Consider the following 19120-nt stretch of genomic DNA (forward strand, 5'->3'; position numbering starts at 1 on the left):
ATTCTAGCATGATTTATTTTTTTACCAGTACTTGTAAACTGTAATACGTTAACATGGTTGCATGTACCTATTATTGCATTAAAGAATAAATTTATATGATTTCCGAAAAAAATTATAGCAACTAACAAGTGGGAACCGCTTTGCTCGGTTGTACATGGATGTCGAGTGTGCCACTGTAATAGATGTGTTGAATTTGAATTCATAATAATGTTATCATTTTGATTTTACACAAAACACGATTCTAAATGGTGACAGCCACTATATATCACTCAGTGACTCAGTAAATTTCATATTTAAAATTTTCAACCTGCTTATATTTAAAATATTCAAAATATTATTGTTATTTGTTATTATAAGAGTATCAAAGTAAACTATTAACAGCCAATAAAACGCGATAAAAGCGTAGATCTAGGTCTATCATGGCCCATGGGTAAGAAGACTTCTACCCTTCTCCCCGGCTTTACGTATACGGCATAATATGCTGATATCAGGGAAGTTGTGATTGTACATAGAGTAATACAAGTATCATAGCCCATAGGACGTAGATTAAAAAAGTATGGATCATACCCAATATTCATTAGTTATTTCGTCATGCATAAGACCCATAGTCGTATCACATATTATGCGACAACTTTTTCATAGACTATACAACCATGACAACATTTAGTTTGTCATGTATACAACGTACGGTGAACGAGACACAATATTATTTTACACTGATGACTGGGACTTTGGAGGCGTGGCCGTTATTATTATTACTCGGTCTGTCACTGGTCGTGCCAAACAGCTTAAGAGAGATAGGTAGCTTGAGTTTAAAATAAGAGTGAGAGAAGTACCTCACTACCTCACTCAAAAGACAGCGAAAAAAAAAAAAAAAAGTAAAAACAGTTCCTTGAAACGAGCTCCGCCCTCTTATACAGTTGCACGTGTTATCATACCGAATGCTTCATCGTCGTGAACTCTTGACTCGTGGTTTATTATTTTGTTTTTATAGTTGTGTATTACATCAATGCATACTCTGACTTTGATTCAAGAATTCAAGATGGTTTTTAATGGGACTGAGTCTTAAAATCACCAGGGCCCTGGTTTTTTCACGAATATAGATAATCATTATTATCTACATATCTATGGCTTTTTAATTTCTTTGGCTTGAGCACATGTGTTTGAAAAACTTTACTGATAAACAATTTTCTCTTCCATATTATTGCGTTGCGCAGTAAAACAGAAACGTGCCGGGTTACCGAACGTCGAACACGCAGTTCTCATAGTTTTTGCGTTTCCAAAGTCACATGGTTTTTTGAAAAAAAATAATATTTTAGTTTTTAATTTATAAGCAAGTTTTAGTTTTATTTTGTCATTTACTCTCGTAATACATTTTTTGACGTGTTGATATACCACAAATAAAAGTGTTAGAAACATAAATTGATGACCCTATTAAACTTGAGTAAGTACTACTGAAGTTAAAACGCTTAGTAGCTTGATTTACGATTAGTTTTCGTGGAAATCAAGTATGTTATTTTTGCAATCGTTTTTACATTAAACGATTTGCTCAACAACATAACTAAGTTGTTGCAATGGTATTTTGAAAAATGCCCGAGTAAAGCTGTTTATCCGTCGTTACGGATTAATTCAAGTTTTTTAAATGACTACCAGTATGAGTCAAGTAATCGTACCATCGTCAGTGCCTTCAGTTGCCATGTCTACTAAAAGTGCGTGCAATAAGGAAAATATACGCTCAAAAAAATATGCGCCCACGTCTGAGGATATTGATGTAAACAAACATATCCAATGTCAATCTCCAGTGCCTGGTGAAGACAAACCACTACAGGAGCTTAACAAATGTGACGAGGGTAGTGAAATTAGTAGTAATGATAAAAAAAAATTTGTGGAAGCTCCATTACCTAAAACTAACCCATGGACAGCAAATATAAGCGTAGCACATGTTCGTTCAAAAGAGTCAGCCAAAGAAAAGGACCCAATCGTTGGGGAAAAAAGAGTCTTGTTACCTCAGCAACAAACTAGTTGTAAGTATTACTATCTATAAATGTCTACTATCTATGAATAATATTTAAATTAGCTTGATAGGTATTAATCCTGAGTACTGAATTTTATGTCTAATTCAAAACTTCCACTGAGTTTATAGATAGGGTAATTTTTTTAAATTTAGTTCTTCTAATGAAAATGTATAATACCTATAATACACACCTACTACTTAATTAAATATTTTTGCAATTAATCTTGAAATAACACATTGTAGGTATCTGTTTTATCATGAATTATGAATTGGTAGATATCAATATATCCATATAAATTGTAGGAAATTACAAACTAAAATTTTAATCTAGTACAAAGATATTAATTTAACAGTAAATTATGTACTTATACCAAATAGCAAGATCAACATTTTTTGATAGTTAAGTATATATATTTAACTGCTTTAAGATCTATGCAAAATTAACTGAATGGTTTCGCTAACACTACTCCCAGAGCCTTCTAGCTTGAATGAGTTGAGTTTGATAGTAGCCTTTCAACAGTCAAATAACAATATTTTAAATTAATATCTAACTTATGAAGGCATCTAAAATTTTGTAGGACTTGAGTATAAATTTTATGTTAAAAACTTAGAATAAATCAGTGATCATTTTTAAAATTGTTATTTACATATATCTAGATACAAACTAATACTTACTATACTAAGTTTTTGATGGCTTATTATTATACTGTATACATAAGTAATTAAAATAAGATAGAAATTAATTTCTGAAATAGAACAGACAATCAACAGGTGTATTATTGGTCTATCTATTAAAAATATTATACCCATTGGAGTTGACTTAATACCTTGGTATTCACTAGACTTATGTATTATATACCTATGATTCAGTACAAATATAAAATTCTATGGATTTATTTAAAATTTATTTGCTGATTTAAATTAGTTTCTGGTGAAGTATAACCTAATATTCTTTCAACTTTGTGATATTTATATAAGTGATATAATTCCACTTATTAATTTTAGAAAATTAATGGGTAAGTCGACTTATACATAATATTAGGTAGTTTCACACAACTTACATATTGCTTATTATGTTTTAATGTTGGGAAAGTTATTTATTATTTTTTGTTTGTTAAAATCAATGGTATTAAAAGTAAGTAGGTAACTATAGGTAGTACATATTTTCTTAATTATTGATATAGACTAAAGAATATATTGAAAAAATATATATTTACATAGGTATATTACCTATCATATTATATTAAAACAGTGATTATAAATATGTATTTATTATAAATTATAAAACATCAATCATTTTTAAGCTTATTTCATTAAATTATACTATTTTATATTATAGGTAAGTAAGTACTATTAATATTTGGATAGGTAAACAAATTAATCCATTGTAAATAAATTATATTAATATAAAATAATTGCAACCATAATAGTTTTTATGAAATAATATTTATAGCAATAACATAGTTTATAGCTTATGCATAAAAAAATTATTTTTAATAGATAATATTACATAGGTGTCCGAAAATGATCTTTATCAACTCTTTAACTTAATTCTACTTAAATGTTGAATTGTATTTTAATGCTTATGGCAAAACCTCATTGATTTATGATTATGTAAGTATTATATTATTAATTAAATAATTTAAATAGGTAGATTTACCCTAGTTATAATTTAAAAAAATTTTAGGCACCTAATTTCTATGCCAATTATACAATTAATTAAAAAATTTGGAAATAATGTTTATCTAAGTAATAATATATAAATTTGATATATATTTTTAATATCTACCCATGTTTTTGTATTAGTTTTATCTTTCTATCTGTGTGAAATACTTAATAAAAAAGATCAAACATATTAATTGTTTAGGTACCTAATACTTATGTGATACTGAAATAATTCTGTTGATATATTTGGATTAATGGTAGTAGTAAGAAAGTATTTGAAGTACTTACCTTAATATTATACTACCCAACTACTATTAGAGTTGTTTGGTAGCTCTATGAAAATACTAATTTTTATTACTATTTTATCAATAAAATCTTATAATGTGTTTTCTAGTACCTACTCAAAGCAATACCTTAAGAGGACATAGTAACCGATTGTGTTGTCTCCGTCTTACACAAATGCAATATAGCAAGTTTCAATAGTGTGCTGTTAGTTTTGATATTAGAGTAAATTGACCTATTATAATATTTTAAAATGTACAGTTTCAAAAAGATCATAACTTACTTAAAAATAATAATATCATTAAAAGACTACAAACTAACAGCACACTATTGAAACTGTTGAACAAAAATTTGCTATATTGCCGTACATATAGACAGAGACAACACATGCAGATATTTTGTATTAGGTAACTAGATCATTCTATGTCCTCTTAACACTTAATTGTTACTGTAATTAAATGTATGAATTTAACTACTTTAGGATAATTGTTACATCAAATTAAAAGATTTGGTAACATTTCTCCAGAACTTAATTCAAATAAAAGTTGAATTTGATAGTAGTCTTAATTTGTCTAAAATTTAAATGATAAATTTATTGTTAGATTTTAGGTAGGTAATGACATATTATTATATTATTATTTTACTGTTGTTAATTTCAATTTTTGGATTATTTTTAGTATTCTATAATAAACTTTAGGTATCTATAAAAATAATATTATTTTATTAAAGTAAATAATAAGGTAGGTATGTTTATAACTGATTTTTTAATATCATTAGTACTTGGTGGAATTTAAAAAATGTACCTATTCTTTTTAAAATTTCTCAAATTCTCTACTGTAGTTAGTTAGCTTCAAGAAAAGCACTATAGAAATAAAAACAATGATAATTTACCGACTACAATTTGATTTCCAGTTAAAATTTTAAAAATTATCATTGTAAAACTATTGAAATTAATAGATATCAAAGAAAATTTATTTTAAACATACTGTACATTTTATAATTTATTATTCTCCTTATATCAAATCTAGTAGTATGTTTATTATTAGGTAGACATTATGATATGTGTTACTTGCAAAAACCATTTCATGCATAGTTGCATGGTAAGTTTCATTAATTCTTATTTATGATGTGCAAATAAAAATATCGAGCCATGATAAATAAGCCAATAATGTTTTAGTTACAATGGTTCGATATTATAGTGTGATGATTCAATGTTCAAATACTGATTAGTGTTGTACACAAGATAAACGTCATATAGCAATTATTATGGTTATTAAATTAAATGCCCTATCTAAATTATGTTTTTATATGTACCTATTGATTTATATATTAATTTATAATTAAACTGTTGTAGGTATAAATTATCAGATATGTTAAAAATCTAGTTTAAAAACATTACTTTTTGTATCTGATTGATTACCTATATTACTCTTGTTTGGTTAATTAAAACCTAATTTAATTAATTAATCATATTTAATCATTAACAAGAAATCTGACACATTCAACTTAATGGATTTCACCCTTGATTTCACTAACGATTCATTGAAGATTTTGAATTCGCTTTTAAAATTTGAATGATGACTGCTCTTATTTTTGTGCCTATAAATAATGTTCAATATATTTTTATTGATTTAATTGATACTAATTATTAAATAACAAATGAATGCATTTAACACTTCTTAAAAACTATTTTTAAATAACTTATTTGCATTGTTGGACTGTAGAAACATTCGAAAGCAAACATTTATTTATTGAATGAAATTCAAACTTCTACAATATTACATAAAACAAAGTTATCATTATAATTAAAGAGAGTTGGTCACATCCAAGCTAATGATTGTGCGGAGATGAGAGTTATAATCATTAATTAAATTTCTAATACATGAAAAATTGATTTTACATTTCCTATGTATGGGATTATTATTCATGTCTTGAAGAAAATTTTCCACTAACAAAAAATTATGTCAATGGAGGGCATAATGGATTTTAATCTACATTAAATATCTGTCATCTTATTATTTGGAAATTTGTTCAGGCGTTTAATTAGAAGGAGGAAGTATGATGAGTAATTTAAAAAATGTGTATGATGATTATTATTTATGAAATTAAGATACCTATTTGAAGATAATTTAAAATGTATAGTTTTCAATTAATATTTTATTTTTAATATATTTGTGTTCTACTCATTTTCAATTTTTACTATATTAAAAAAAAAAAAAAAAATAATTGTATTGAGGTAAATTGTCTGCAGAGTGGATTGTCCATGCAATGATTTGTCCAGTGGATAATTGTACATCAATGAATTGTGTGTAATAGTTAATCTTTTTAAAGCTTGAATTTCTAATAATATTTAGTACTTTTATTTTTATGTTCAGTATTTAATGAATATAATAATTACATTTTTATTATATTAATAAGAATTTTTTTTTATCTACTTATAACAAATATTAAAAAGTAACGATAGGTATTTGTAACTTTAAAAATATTCTTCAGTATACATATACGCTTAGTTTCTTATTTCATTATGCCACATGTATTCTACTGCAAATATTTATTTAAAAAGTAATTATTTTTTTTATATATTTTAGTATAATTATATTATGTATTTAAATAAAGCAAGTAAATGTGTGCTCAAAACTAGATTTCTATTTTTAAGATTGGTGATTTATCATTAAAATGTATACTTATTTACAGGTGATATGTCAAGTAGCAAATTCAATAAGATTAAAAAAGTAAGTACATTTTTGTTATTTGGATCATTTGATGTTATACATTTTAATCCAAGTAATAGTTCATTATTAGAAAAATCTCCTTATTATATTTAAATAGGCGTTTTTTAAGTATCATGTTTCTGCCAAAACTATTGAACTTATTTTACTATTTTTTTTTACATAATTTTTTAAATACTTTCCTGAGTGCCCCTATATTGCTCATTTTTTTATTTTTTGTTTGGGGGTGAGAAGTTCCTATTTAATCATTAAGGTTTTTTGGTGAGGCATTTGAATAATTTTACGACTTTTTTTACAAAGTTATTAAATTATAAAAAAATTAGTATATAATTGCATTTGAGTTTAAAATTACGCACGAGTGAAAGGCAAATTTAGCTAATACTTTATATACGGTGATTATTTTAAACAAACAAAAACAAAACTGTTTAACTCAGTGTTTCTCAACCAGTGTGTCGCCGGGTAAGTCCAAACGTGTCTTGGGAAGTACTTATATTAAATACACAAACCTTGTTGACATTATATTTACAAAATTTAATATGCATTATTCTTATTTTTTTTTTTTATTGTGTGTCACAAAGTATGTACATTTTTAATAGTGTGTCACCATAATACAAAGGTTGAGAAACACTGGTTTAACTAATTATATAAGTTGTTCTTTTGTTCTATTATATATATTGTGTTGTTTTTTTAAGTTTTTTTTACACGTGATGTAGAATGATTTTCATTGAGGAATCTTTTGAAAATTCTCATTTACCTGCATTACGTATCAAAACCATTATAATCCTTGCTATTAAAGACCTTTTATGAAACTAATGAGTAATGACTAGGGTCTATACGAGGTGATCCAATTAACGCAATACACTCATTTTTTTATAAAATACTTATGTTTTTGAAAATGTGTATTTTAAATTATTTTATGTTAATTTGTAGTCATTAAAAAACATTTTTGCAAAAATAGTTTATTTATTAATAAGTTTTTTACTTTTTTTTTTATCATAGATTTTTAATTTCATATTCCAAATCATAATATTACTCTTGAGTATTTTGATCTATCAAAATTAAATTTTGAACAAGTAGATTTTAGTAATAAGTATTTAAAGGTAAGGCAGTGTAATAAATAGTAACCAACATTTTATAGTATACGATTGTTCCACTCATTTAAACTTTAAATACTTAAGTAAAAGTTAATTTATAAACTACTAGCCCAAAATTAAATTTTTATGTATTACAAAAAATATCCTATTTTGGAATAAGGAATTAAAATGCACAGTAAAAAAATTTAAAACAATGATAATGATGAAAAATAGTTTAAAAAAATGTTGTTTTATAATACCTAAAAATGATGTAACAGTAATATATTCAAAAAATGTATTAATTTTTTAAATAATTAGTGTCTCGTGTAAAACAGATCACTCGGTTTTATTATATACATACCTATCAATATAATAATAAGAGACAAAATAAATGTATGCAATTTTGTGACTTAAAAAAATTTATTTTTCTATTTGATTTTTAATGTCAAGTTAATATTATAGAATTAGAAACATTATGCATATGAAAAAGTGTCATCTTTGTTATAGTCAATAAATAATCATATTTCTTAAATATTGTTTTTAATACCAAACCCTTCAAATTAAAGATATTACAGTATTCTTTTATGTATTTATAAATTAATTAATGAGTCATGCAAATAAAACAAATTTTAAGATATTTTGAAATGTTTATTTTTAGAAATATTATTTTATGTTGTATTTATATATTTGTCATTTTTAGAACAAAGAATTAAATGGTATTGAGGCTTGGCCTTCTTTAGGAACTGCTCAAGGCCCAGATGTAAGTATATATTTTACCAATTAAATGAAATTTAATAATTTTTATCAAATTAAAAGTAATTTATGTAATTATATTTTCATGTAGAAAAAATGTATATCACAAAGTGAAAACACTTCACCAAATATTCAGTCACAATTGCCAAAAGTTAATAATTCCTCATCTGCGAAAGATGCCCAGACTTCTACTAATGAGGTAACTTCAGCTAAAAAGTCTTGTCAAAAAATAAATGGTGTTAAAAAAAATGAAACAAGCAATGACTCCCCAAATGTTAATGAACAAGAAAACGGTACAAATTCTGGTCATTCATCATCTAATGAATCAAATAATATTGATAAACGAAAAAAAGGTTAGTATTAACACTTAATAAATAATTGTTTTATTAACTACATTTTATTTTAGGTTTTCATTTACATATATTATTTCTCAACTTGGTAATACAATTGAGTTACAAAATTTGTTTTTAGATTAAAAGGATGTTTTACCCTCATAGTTTGTTGTATCCATTTTACTAATTCATATGCATAATATACCAACATTTAAGTTAAGAAGTTCCTATTTTGTGTTGTTATTTTAAAAATTTGACTTAATGGACCTATTTTCAAACTTAAAGGTAAGAACATTAAATATGTTCTATCATTTTGGTTTTTAGGATATTTTAATTTTATATAAATCATGAATAGGGTCCGGATTTTGAGTGCCTTAAAAACTCAAAAAATTATTTAAAAAAAACTTAAAATGCCTTTTCAATACAATTATGCACTTAATAAAAATACTAATCCAAACTTTTTGATAGTCACATAAACAAGAATAAATCAGTAATATAAATTTCAGCATTTTAACACTTCTTTATCTTAACTAACCAAACTAAAAGTAATACTAAATTTAAATATACACCCACAATAAGTAAACCGTTTACTCAAAATAAACACAATTGCAATATAACAATGATTGATAAATTAGTTGTTATATGTATGAGTAAATTTCAACAAGATATCATATCTGATAATTACTGTATTTAATAAAAGACATAATCATATTTATATATATAAAAAAAACAATGGGCATTTAGTACTAATGAAAAATTCCCTGAACATTATTAAAGTAAATATAATGAATACAATATTTCTTGTTACAATATTTTGAATTCTCTAATTTAAATTTTAAATTTGCATGATATATTAATAATATTGTATGTTTAATATCTCTCTATATGTTGCTAAAAAATAATAAAATGACCAGAAAATGCTCTAAAATGCAAAATAGTAGAAAATGGAAAATAAATTTATCACTTGGAATCACTTTAAAGTATCAGTTACAATAAAATAAATTATTTACTTGGAATGCATTGTCCTATAGCACTTAAAAAACGTAATATACTGCATTAAAATTTGAGCTCTAGTTATAAGAATGCAAAATATTAATAAAAATAAATTTAAATATAAAAAATTATTTAAAAATTAAAATATTGTTTAATACCAATTAAAAAAATCACAGATAATATATTTACCTTCAAGTATGAGTGATAGGTAAATTCACTTGTATATTTAAGCTTAAACCATAAAATCGGAACTGCTAAATGTAAATGTTGTATGTTAGTAAGATGAAGAGAACATGTACAGGCACCCTCTTAAGAAAAAAAAAAAGCCACAACTAGTTTGCAACCATTTGGCATTTATTTTAAAATAGATTAACACAACAATATATTTTAGTTTAAACATTCTTTGCTTTATCTGGGTATATTATATTATTACAGTGAAACATTCTAAATGGACACCTCTTGATATTGAAATATCTAAAGAAAATAGTTATAGGAGCAGACTTTCAAAATATCGTAGAGATCGATCTGGTGAGAATAAATTTAATTAGTAATTTATATAGAGTATACTAATATTCTTACATTCTTTCTCAGGTGGTCGAGACAAAAGTAATAATCAAATTAGAAATAAAAATAGTCGCAAGGTTTCTGATTTGTCAGATAATACTATTTCTGATTCTGATAAACGTGATGGAGGTCCAATTCGCTATCTGCGACACCAACGATCTCGCAATAGACTGCAAGATGAAGAACCTAAGACTAACTCCCAAAAACCATTATCAGATGGAAAAAATGTAAATTTTCCTTGTGCTCATCTATGATAGTTTTCAATGTTTATGAATATTTTTTTATATATAACATATTAATAAAATATTGCATGAAAATTTGATTAAAAATCATAAATGAATTCTAAAAACCCAAATAATTTAAGACCCTTTTAATCTTTAAAAACTTTTTTATTTTTCAGGCTAGTTATAATTTTAAAGGAAGTGATGTTTTGTACTCAGGTCCATCCCGTTTGAATTATACCCAACCTTATTGTGAATTAGTTCCGTTTATGACTTATCCAGTGATAAATGAACAGACTGTGATTAATCTTCTTAAGCAACAAATGTGCGTTGATAAATATTTATAAATTGTTTGATATTATGATATATTTATTTATATTTTTGTTTTTCCAGATCTTACTATTTTTCAACAGATAATCTTTGCAAAGATACATTCTTCAGGTTTCACATGGATGAACAAGGTTATGTTCCTGTAACATTCATTGCATCTTTTAAACGTGTAAGAGAACTTAGTCAAGATATTAGCCTTGTCATGAAAGCTATGATTGATATGGAAGAATTAGAACTTAATAGTCACATGGTATGGAAATATTTAACATTTGGACATAAAACTAATTTAGTTTATTAACCTTTTAGTTTCTAAACTAATTTAAATAGGTAAGATGCCGAACTGATCCAACTAAGTGGCCACTTAAAGAAATACCTCAACAATTTTTATTTAAAAATAATTTAAATGCACAACATCCATTATATGCTCATCCCATGGGACCGCCTACAATTGTTCCACTTATTTCTCCAGACTTAATGGTGAAAAATCTACCTGCACCTCCTCCTCCGCCAAGCATACACATAGTTTCTGATCCCCAAGCTGCCATGAATCTTAATCCTGATGTCCCAGAATTCGTTCCAAGGAATGGCCCCATAGAATCGAAGACTGAAGAGAACTGTGATACAAATGACTGTGAACAAACAAAATTAAAAGATACTCCTTTTACCAATGATGGTGAACTTATTGAAACGCCCAATAAATCTAATGGCCAACATTCAAAAATTGGTAAGAATATTAATAATAATACATTTTTAATGTAACTTTGATAATATTTTTAACATCAGATACTCCTATCATTATAATATTTTATAAAATTTAAATAGAAAATTAAAATGAAATTATTTAATATAAATTTTTATTGATTCAAAATACCATAATACTTATATACTCTTACACATAGTACACTAAAACTACTCACTATTGTATATTATTTTGTAAATACATAATTAATATTAATATGATTCATTTAATTAATATCAAAAAAATATTGAGAACTATACTGTATCTATGTTTTTTTTCAAATTTAAATATTAAGAGTATAATTAAGTCTATATATCACAGTATATTCAGAAAAGTCATTTCAAAAATCAACTATTCTTGATATGTATTTAATGTATCATATTACCATAATATTAACAATATTGTTACAATGACGTTACTACAGAAAATATACAGACTGATGTTGCTTGACCCCTATCACTTGTCAAGATTCTTTCTTAACTTAAACAGTGTTATGATATAGATTTTATCCAAGAAAAAGAAAAAGAATCTATTTATTTTGATAAACTGGCTAGTGACTAAATTAATTTATGATAGTATGACATATTATTTATCAAAAAATATTCTTGATCAGTATTTGCAAAAATAATTATATAAGTTAAGATAAAGTAATGTATTTATTTATTCATAAATTAATTTCATTTGTTAAACAGCTAATTTAAAGTCTGATACAATCAAAGAAGAATCCAATGATAATAAAAGTGAATCTGTTGAAGTTTTAGATGATAAAGAATCGTGGAAAGAAGTATGTTTTTATTTTTAGCTATAATTAATTTTATTGAATATTTAAATTGGACTTAGTCAATATTATATTAATAAATATATAATTATTTATAATTAATAGTTTTCAATGGTAAATTAATAATCAATTAATATTGCAGGTTAAAAGACGCTCAAAACCTAAACATAATGCTGCCATAACATCAGAAACACAAAATGTTGCATCTAATGTATCTAAACGCAATTTTCCTGAGAATCAAAGTGATACTCATACATCAAGTTCATGGGATCTTGGATTTCAGTTTGATGAAGATCTTGCTGTTGTACCATGTGGAAAAATAAATAAATTTAATGAAGATCCAATTGGGTAATTTTAAATTTGTATTAAATATTCAATTTTGTACTGCAATTAATAAATAAGATTATATTAATATTTTCTTGGTGGTTTGTTTATGAAGTTCGGATAGTGATGAATCTGATTATGGAGATAAAGATGATTTTGATGATAAAGATATTGACAAACTCATGATAATTACACAAAAAATGATAAGTCGCCCTCAAAAGATTGAAGATCGATCGCATGATAGAACAACTCGTGTAAAAATGACTCAAGATCTAGAACATGCTATTGACTTAGGTTTAAGATTGTATGAAGAAGACTTGTGGCATACAAATTCTACGGTATTTATTACAAATTAATATTCAGTCAATTATCATTAATATATTTTTCTTTAGAACCAAACATCGTCCTACAAAACTGTAAATGTTGTTACACAAGAGGTTTTTGAAAGGCTTGTACCAAAAGCTCCAAAGAAAGTCAATCAAATTCCTCCACCACCACCACCTTCTCTAAATGTTGATAATTTAACTGAAATAATGGAATCTACTGAAAGAAAAGTAATTGTTTTATATATTTTTAATTTGAGTTGAATTATTTTAACATTTTTATTAATTAGGAAATTGAAAATAAACAAGTAAAAACTCATACTGCAACACAGACTAAAACTAAAGTGAAATTTGACCTACAAAAGCCAAATCGTCGTCACTTCTATGGAGATATTGATGAATCTGGAAATAGAAAACGAAGTCGTTTTAATGCGGATAGTGAACATCATGTAGGTTGGGTGTTGGACTCTCGTGCTCATTCTAGACCTCGTACAACATCATTTGGGTAATATAATTTTAGTAATTTTATGTTCAATATATACGTTAAAGGTGATCACGTCACTAAAAACAAGTTTGCTTAGATTTAAAGTATGTCATTATCTAAGAAATATAGTGTTGGTCTCATACTAATTATTCAATGAGATTCAAGCATTTGAAAATATGCGTCTAACATCATAGAGCTGAAGTTGGAACAGCGGCATATGTTTTACGTGCAAGTGTCTAGGTTAACACAACAATTTCAATCATTAAATATAATATTTTTAAATTTTTTTTTTTATTTTACCTTTAGTGTTTTTTGTATTTATGACACTGGTATGATTATAATTTTGATATTCTTTCAATTTTTTTTATAGTAGATAAAACTATTATAGTCAATTTTATGAAATTGTTTGTGCGGCAATACAATGCGAGTCGCGGATTTAATAATTTTACTAAATTATAATTTATAATATGTATGCAAAAACAAGATATATTCAATTTTAAATCATACCATCGTCTTAAGCACATAAATATAAATGAGATTATGAAAAAAAAAAATTTTGAAATACTATTTTAAGTTATTAAAAAATCATTTTGTAAATCACAACACGGCAGTTATCGACTTTATGATGTCATTCATTAACTCTCATTATCTCATTGAATAATCATTTTTTTAATTTAGAATTTTTACCAAAACATTGTGTTGATTACATTAATACACATATAAAATTAAAATTAAAAAAAAAATTATTGTTGTGATGTCCTTATAAATAGTATATTATAATAGTTATCAGTATTGGATTGATAACTATTATAGTGCTCCTTAAAGTGCAGAACTAAAGTTTTAAATGGTCTCTTGTTTTTAAAATATATAAATTTAAGTTTGCTATTAACACATAATGAAAAATTAAAACATTGATGTAATGAGACCCTTATATGTATGACAAAAACAATTTAATGATTTACTGTATGGATATTATAATTTTGTTAATATATGGCAGGGGTAACCAATATGAATATCGATTAAGTACAATAATAACAAGAACCAAAAAATGTTAATAAATATACTTTTTATAATTTGATAAATTTTTATAAATGTATATTAAAAAATTTAAAATTCATAATAATTAGTAAATTTTAACTCTCCATATAATTGAGCTGTATCTGACTATGGCAAAAGCTACAATTTGGGCCCCTTGATTTATGGCACATGTTCCAAAGAGTAGAAAATCTTTTAACAAATTTTTGACAAATGTTGTGAAATGCATATTCATTTTGTTTTTGTGCTAAGTACCATTTCTACTGTTCAAATTTAAATGTAAATAAATAATAACAAATTTATTTAACTATCTTTTCATATCGCATTAATCCTGATGATATTTTTAAAAACTGTTTTATTATATGCTAAACTTTATTTTGTTTGCAGTAGTGGAACATTAGGCACTAGTCCTAGCCCAAGTGATGGTTTTCTATCTAGCACACCTCAATCATTGCCAACTTTTCATCATCCTTCTCACGCATTGCTTATGGAAAATAATTTTACTCAACAAGCATACCATAAATATCATTCACGTTGTTTAAAAGGTGTGTATATTTAATTATATTTAAAAATATTCTTTGATGCTGCCTAACTTTGATAAAATTATATCCAATAACTTTACAGAAGATAAAAATAATAATAAATGTTCTTATTTTTTTTCCTCTAGAGAGATCTAGACTTGGGCCAGGAATGTCTCAAGAAATGAATACGTTATATAGATTCTGGTCATTTTTCTTGCGGGACAATTTTAATAAGAACATGTATAAAGAGTTCCAAACTTTAGCTGTAGAGGATTCAAATAATGGTTTCAGGTTTGTTAGAATTATGTTAATGTAAGTTATATTTTTATAAATATTTTTTTTTTCTATAGGTATGGATTGGAATGTTTGTTTCGTTACTATAGCTATGGCCTTGAAAGGAAATTCCGACCAGAATTATATAAAGATTTCCAAGCAGAAACTATAAGAGATCATGAAAATGGTAATTTGTTAAGTTTTATATTTAATTTAAAAACAATTTAAAACAGTTAACTGATTTTTTTATGGTTAAACTGTAGGCCAACTTTATGGTTTGGAAAAATTCTGGGCTTTTTTGGAGTATTACAAGTATAGTAAAACACTTCAAGTAGATTCCAAGTTAAAGCAATTTTTAAGTAAATTTAAAACAATTGAAGATTTCCGGAAAGCAGAAGAGGTAATGACTTAAAATATATATATAAATATATAATTTATAAGTTTGTATTAAATTTTAACATTATTTTAGCAATTACCTAAAAGTGAAGGTTATTTGGATGCATCTATGCGAAAAATGGCACGCATGAAACGCCACCGTAGTTATTCTGAAAATTCTACTCTTGATACTTTGAAAATTGCAACAGATGTTATAACAAGGCCATTAAATATTACTTCTAATGTTCCATCAACTAATGATGAAAATTGGCGTAAAAACTCTGTATTACCTAGAAGAAGATATTTATCTGTTGGTAAGCTTCTACTAAATTATAACTATTATATTTGCATTTTGTTGGCTTAAATAAATTAATGAATGTATTAATCATTTAGGTGAGAAATCAGGAGACTCTAAAGGTCCTAGAATCACAAAGGTAACATTTGAATTAAATAAAAAAGGATCATCAACAATTGAAGAAAACTCATCTGAGTCGCCAAAATTAAAGTAATGCCTTACAATATCATTAAGAAAATCATGTTATTTTTTTAACATTAATAAAATAAATGTATAGTAAAACACAAAAAAAAAATAATTTTGGACATTTTAGATATTTTTAAATTTAGTTTGTTATGTTATTTATCAAGATTATTGACTTGGGTTTAATATATATTTTTAAACAAAAAACTTGATTAGCTATTTCATGTATGCATATAAACCAAGACATTTTAATATATATATATATATATATATATATATGTATACATTTATAATGCTCATATCTGAGTGCATTTATATTTTAAAAGTAAATTCTTATATTGACACCAATAGTTATTAATTATAAATGTGTAATTGTAATGCTTACTTTACATATATTACTTACAACTTATTAAATAATTTTGGTGAAGACTGATCATTGTGTTTTGTCTTTTTATTTCAATATTAATTTCTTCATTTTCCATTCAAAAATTAATCTACCATATTTTATTTATTTTACTCTAATGCTTATTGTGAAACACTAGTCACATGGTTTGCTAATTACTAAGTTTAATATCAAGTAAAACAAATAAAAATGTTTGATGAGTCTTTGATACCTAACATAACAATTACTTAAAAAAAAGAAAAATAAGTATTTAAGGACAGAAATTTTATTTTATGTAATAATTTCTTTAATAATATTATGGAAAGTTTATTTAGTGTGATAGTTTTTTAATATTTTAACAATTGTATTGTATAAAGTGTGTTGCTTAATTTAATTATTTTGTTAATACTATTATTTTAGTGATAATGTTAGCATTTAAATTTCATAACATTATTTAAGAACTATAATATTAGTTTATGGGAATGGGATTAGATATCTTGTATTTTATTTTATTGTTCCAAATCTTGGATTTTAAATAAAAAAAATCTAATAGTTTATGTCTATTGCCATATAATTAAAAAATAATAATATATATATATATAAACTATAATTAAAGTCAAGTCTTTGATTGTTTAATACTTAAAAGTGCTCACAGGGTTTCTTTTTATTTATAATCAATAAATTCAAAAGATTGAGATAATAGTATATATTTAAATTAATAATAGTTTTCATATTGTTTGTCATACAATTTGGATTAGTTATTCTATTTTTGGTATGTCTAAATTGAATTACTGAATATGTATGTAATCATTTGAAAAAAGTAATAATTTTTTTGTATTACCTAACATTTTTAATAAATAATTATGTAAAAAATATATTTATATTTTGCTTTAAACAATACTTTAATTTAGAAACCATTATATATGTTATTATTGTTTTCTTTATCTTTTGAATTTCCCATATTTCTTGAAATTGAGTTAAAATTTGTCAAATCAAATTTCTAATGATTGTGTTCATCTTTTAATTTTTAGAAATATAATATGTTTAATCTGATTGCAGTTTAAAGAGTATAGCTAATTTATATCGCATATTGTATTTTCCAATATTTTTTAAGTATTTTTAAAGTAGGATAAATACACTTGTTTTTTTCTTAAAGTATATGTATAATTATTAAATGATAACAACTGAAGTTTGAATCCAAATTTAAAGCCCTTTTTAAAATATATTTTTAATAAATAAAAATATGTTATAATTAAATTACCCAAAATGTTTGTGATTAAAATTATTATACTTAAAATTTAATTTGGGTGATTATTATACATAACTTTAATTAAAATATATATAATTAGTGTATATCATAATTAAGTGTTTAAGTTTGTTTGATTGCTACTTTGCTAATAATAACAGTGTATATATATATATATACTGTTATATAATATTATATTTATTATAATATTTATAATTATTATTAATTTGTTCAACAACATAATAAACTATATTGTTCTGTGTATAATCTTATCAAAATATAATTATTTTATTTTGAATATTGCAATTTGTATATTATTATTTATATAAATACCCATTATGATTTAACATTTCCTGATATACAATAACTAAGTTGTTTTTATAGCAACATAAAACTATCAAAATCTACATTCATGGACGTATGCAAAAAATTTTTTAAGATAATTTAAAAAACAATGGATAAAGAAAACTACTTATTAATATTATTAACTTGTGAATCGTTAAAAAGTTAGCACATAATATCAAAAACCTACGCGACTGCCACATCTAAACCCCTACCTACAGGACTCTCATGTCTACATTGCTTTAACTACTTAATCACGCATTCTTCTTCGTCTGAAAAATCAGGCTCCTTCTTGCAATCACTTGAAAAATGTTCAAGATAATTTCCTTTTTTTTTATTATTATTAATATCAATTATATTTTTGCCAAATTCTTCGATACTCTTATTTCTTTTTTCCACTTTTCACTACATCAATAATTGAAACACTTTTTGCTTTTCACCAATTGTAATAATTTTCAATTTACAATGCACTTTTGTTTTTACACATCATGTAATCGCCAATCGGCCTTGTAATTGGTAAAGGCTATTACAAAAATAATTAATTTGGAAAATGTAGATGTGTATTTTGCTTTTTTGAATTGGGTATTTATGGCAGAAATTCAAAAAAACTGTTAATTTGGGGATCAATGAATTACTTTTGACAATTTTTTCTTAATTTTATGTTATTACTTTTCACTAGAGCATTTCTACATATTTTATAGTAAACTATTTATCATTAAACACAGTAATCAATTTTATAATAATATAATTGGTTCTAATAAAATATTGTTGGCTATTAATAAATTATAAATTAAAAAAAAATCATATCTTTTGGTAAAAAGTATTTAAGGCTAAGTATTTAGAACTTCAGAAATCTGTTTATTT

The 19120-nt window shown here is 24.6% G+C and overlaps 1 protein-coding gene across 1 annotated transcript; it reads left to right on the plus strand.

Moving 5' to 3' along the window:
- Positions 1 to 994: 994 nt before the first annotated feature.
- LOC132930771 (la-related protein 1B) lies at positions 995 to 18214 on the plus strand. Its single transcript, XM_060996817.1, has 20 exons — positions 995 to 2024; positions 6656 to 6693; positions 8464 to 8523; positions 8608 to 8869; positions 10277 to 10369; positions 10433 to 10632; positions 10806 to 10951; positions 11020 to 11206; positions 11284 to 11680; positions 12388 to 12479; positions 12616 to 12821; positions 12913 to 13135; positions 13190 to 13351; positions 13411 to 13625; positions 15027 to 15184; positions 15307 to 15451; positions 15511 to 15620; positions 15697 to 15833; positions 15903 to 16122; positions 16202 to 18214. The coding sequence occupies exons 1-20, from the start codon at positions 1643 to 1645 to the stop codon at positions 16315 to 16317; spliced, it is 3549 nt and encodes a 1182-aa protein (XP_060852800.1). The 5' UTR covers positions 995 to 1642; the 3' UTR covers positions 16318 to 18214.
- The last annotated feature ends 906 nt before the right edge of the window (positions 18215 to 19120 follow it).

The sequence above is a fragment of the Rhopalosiphum padi genome, chromosome 4, assembly GCF_020882245.1.
Source record: "Rhopalosiphum padi isolate XX-2018 chromosome 4, ASM2088224v1, whole genome shotgun sequence".
In the NCBI taxonomy this organism is placed as follows: Eukaryota; Metazoa; Arthropoda; class Insecta; order Hemiptera; family Aphididae; genus Rhopalosiphum; species Rhopalosiphum padi.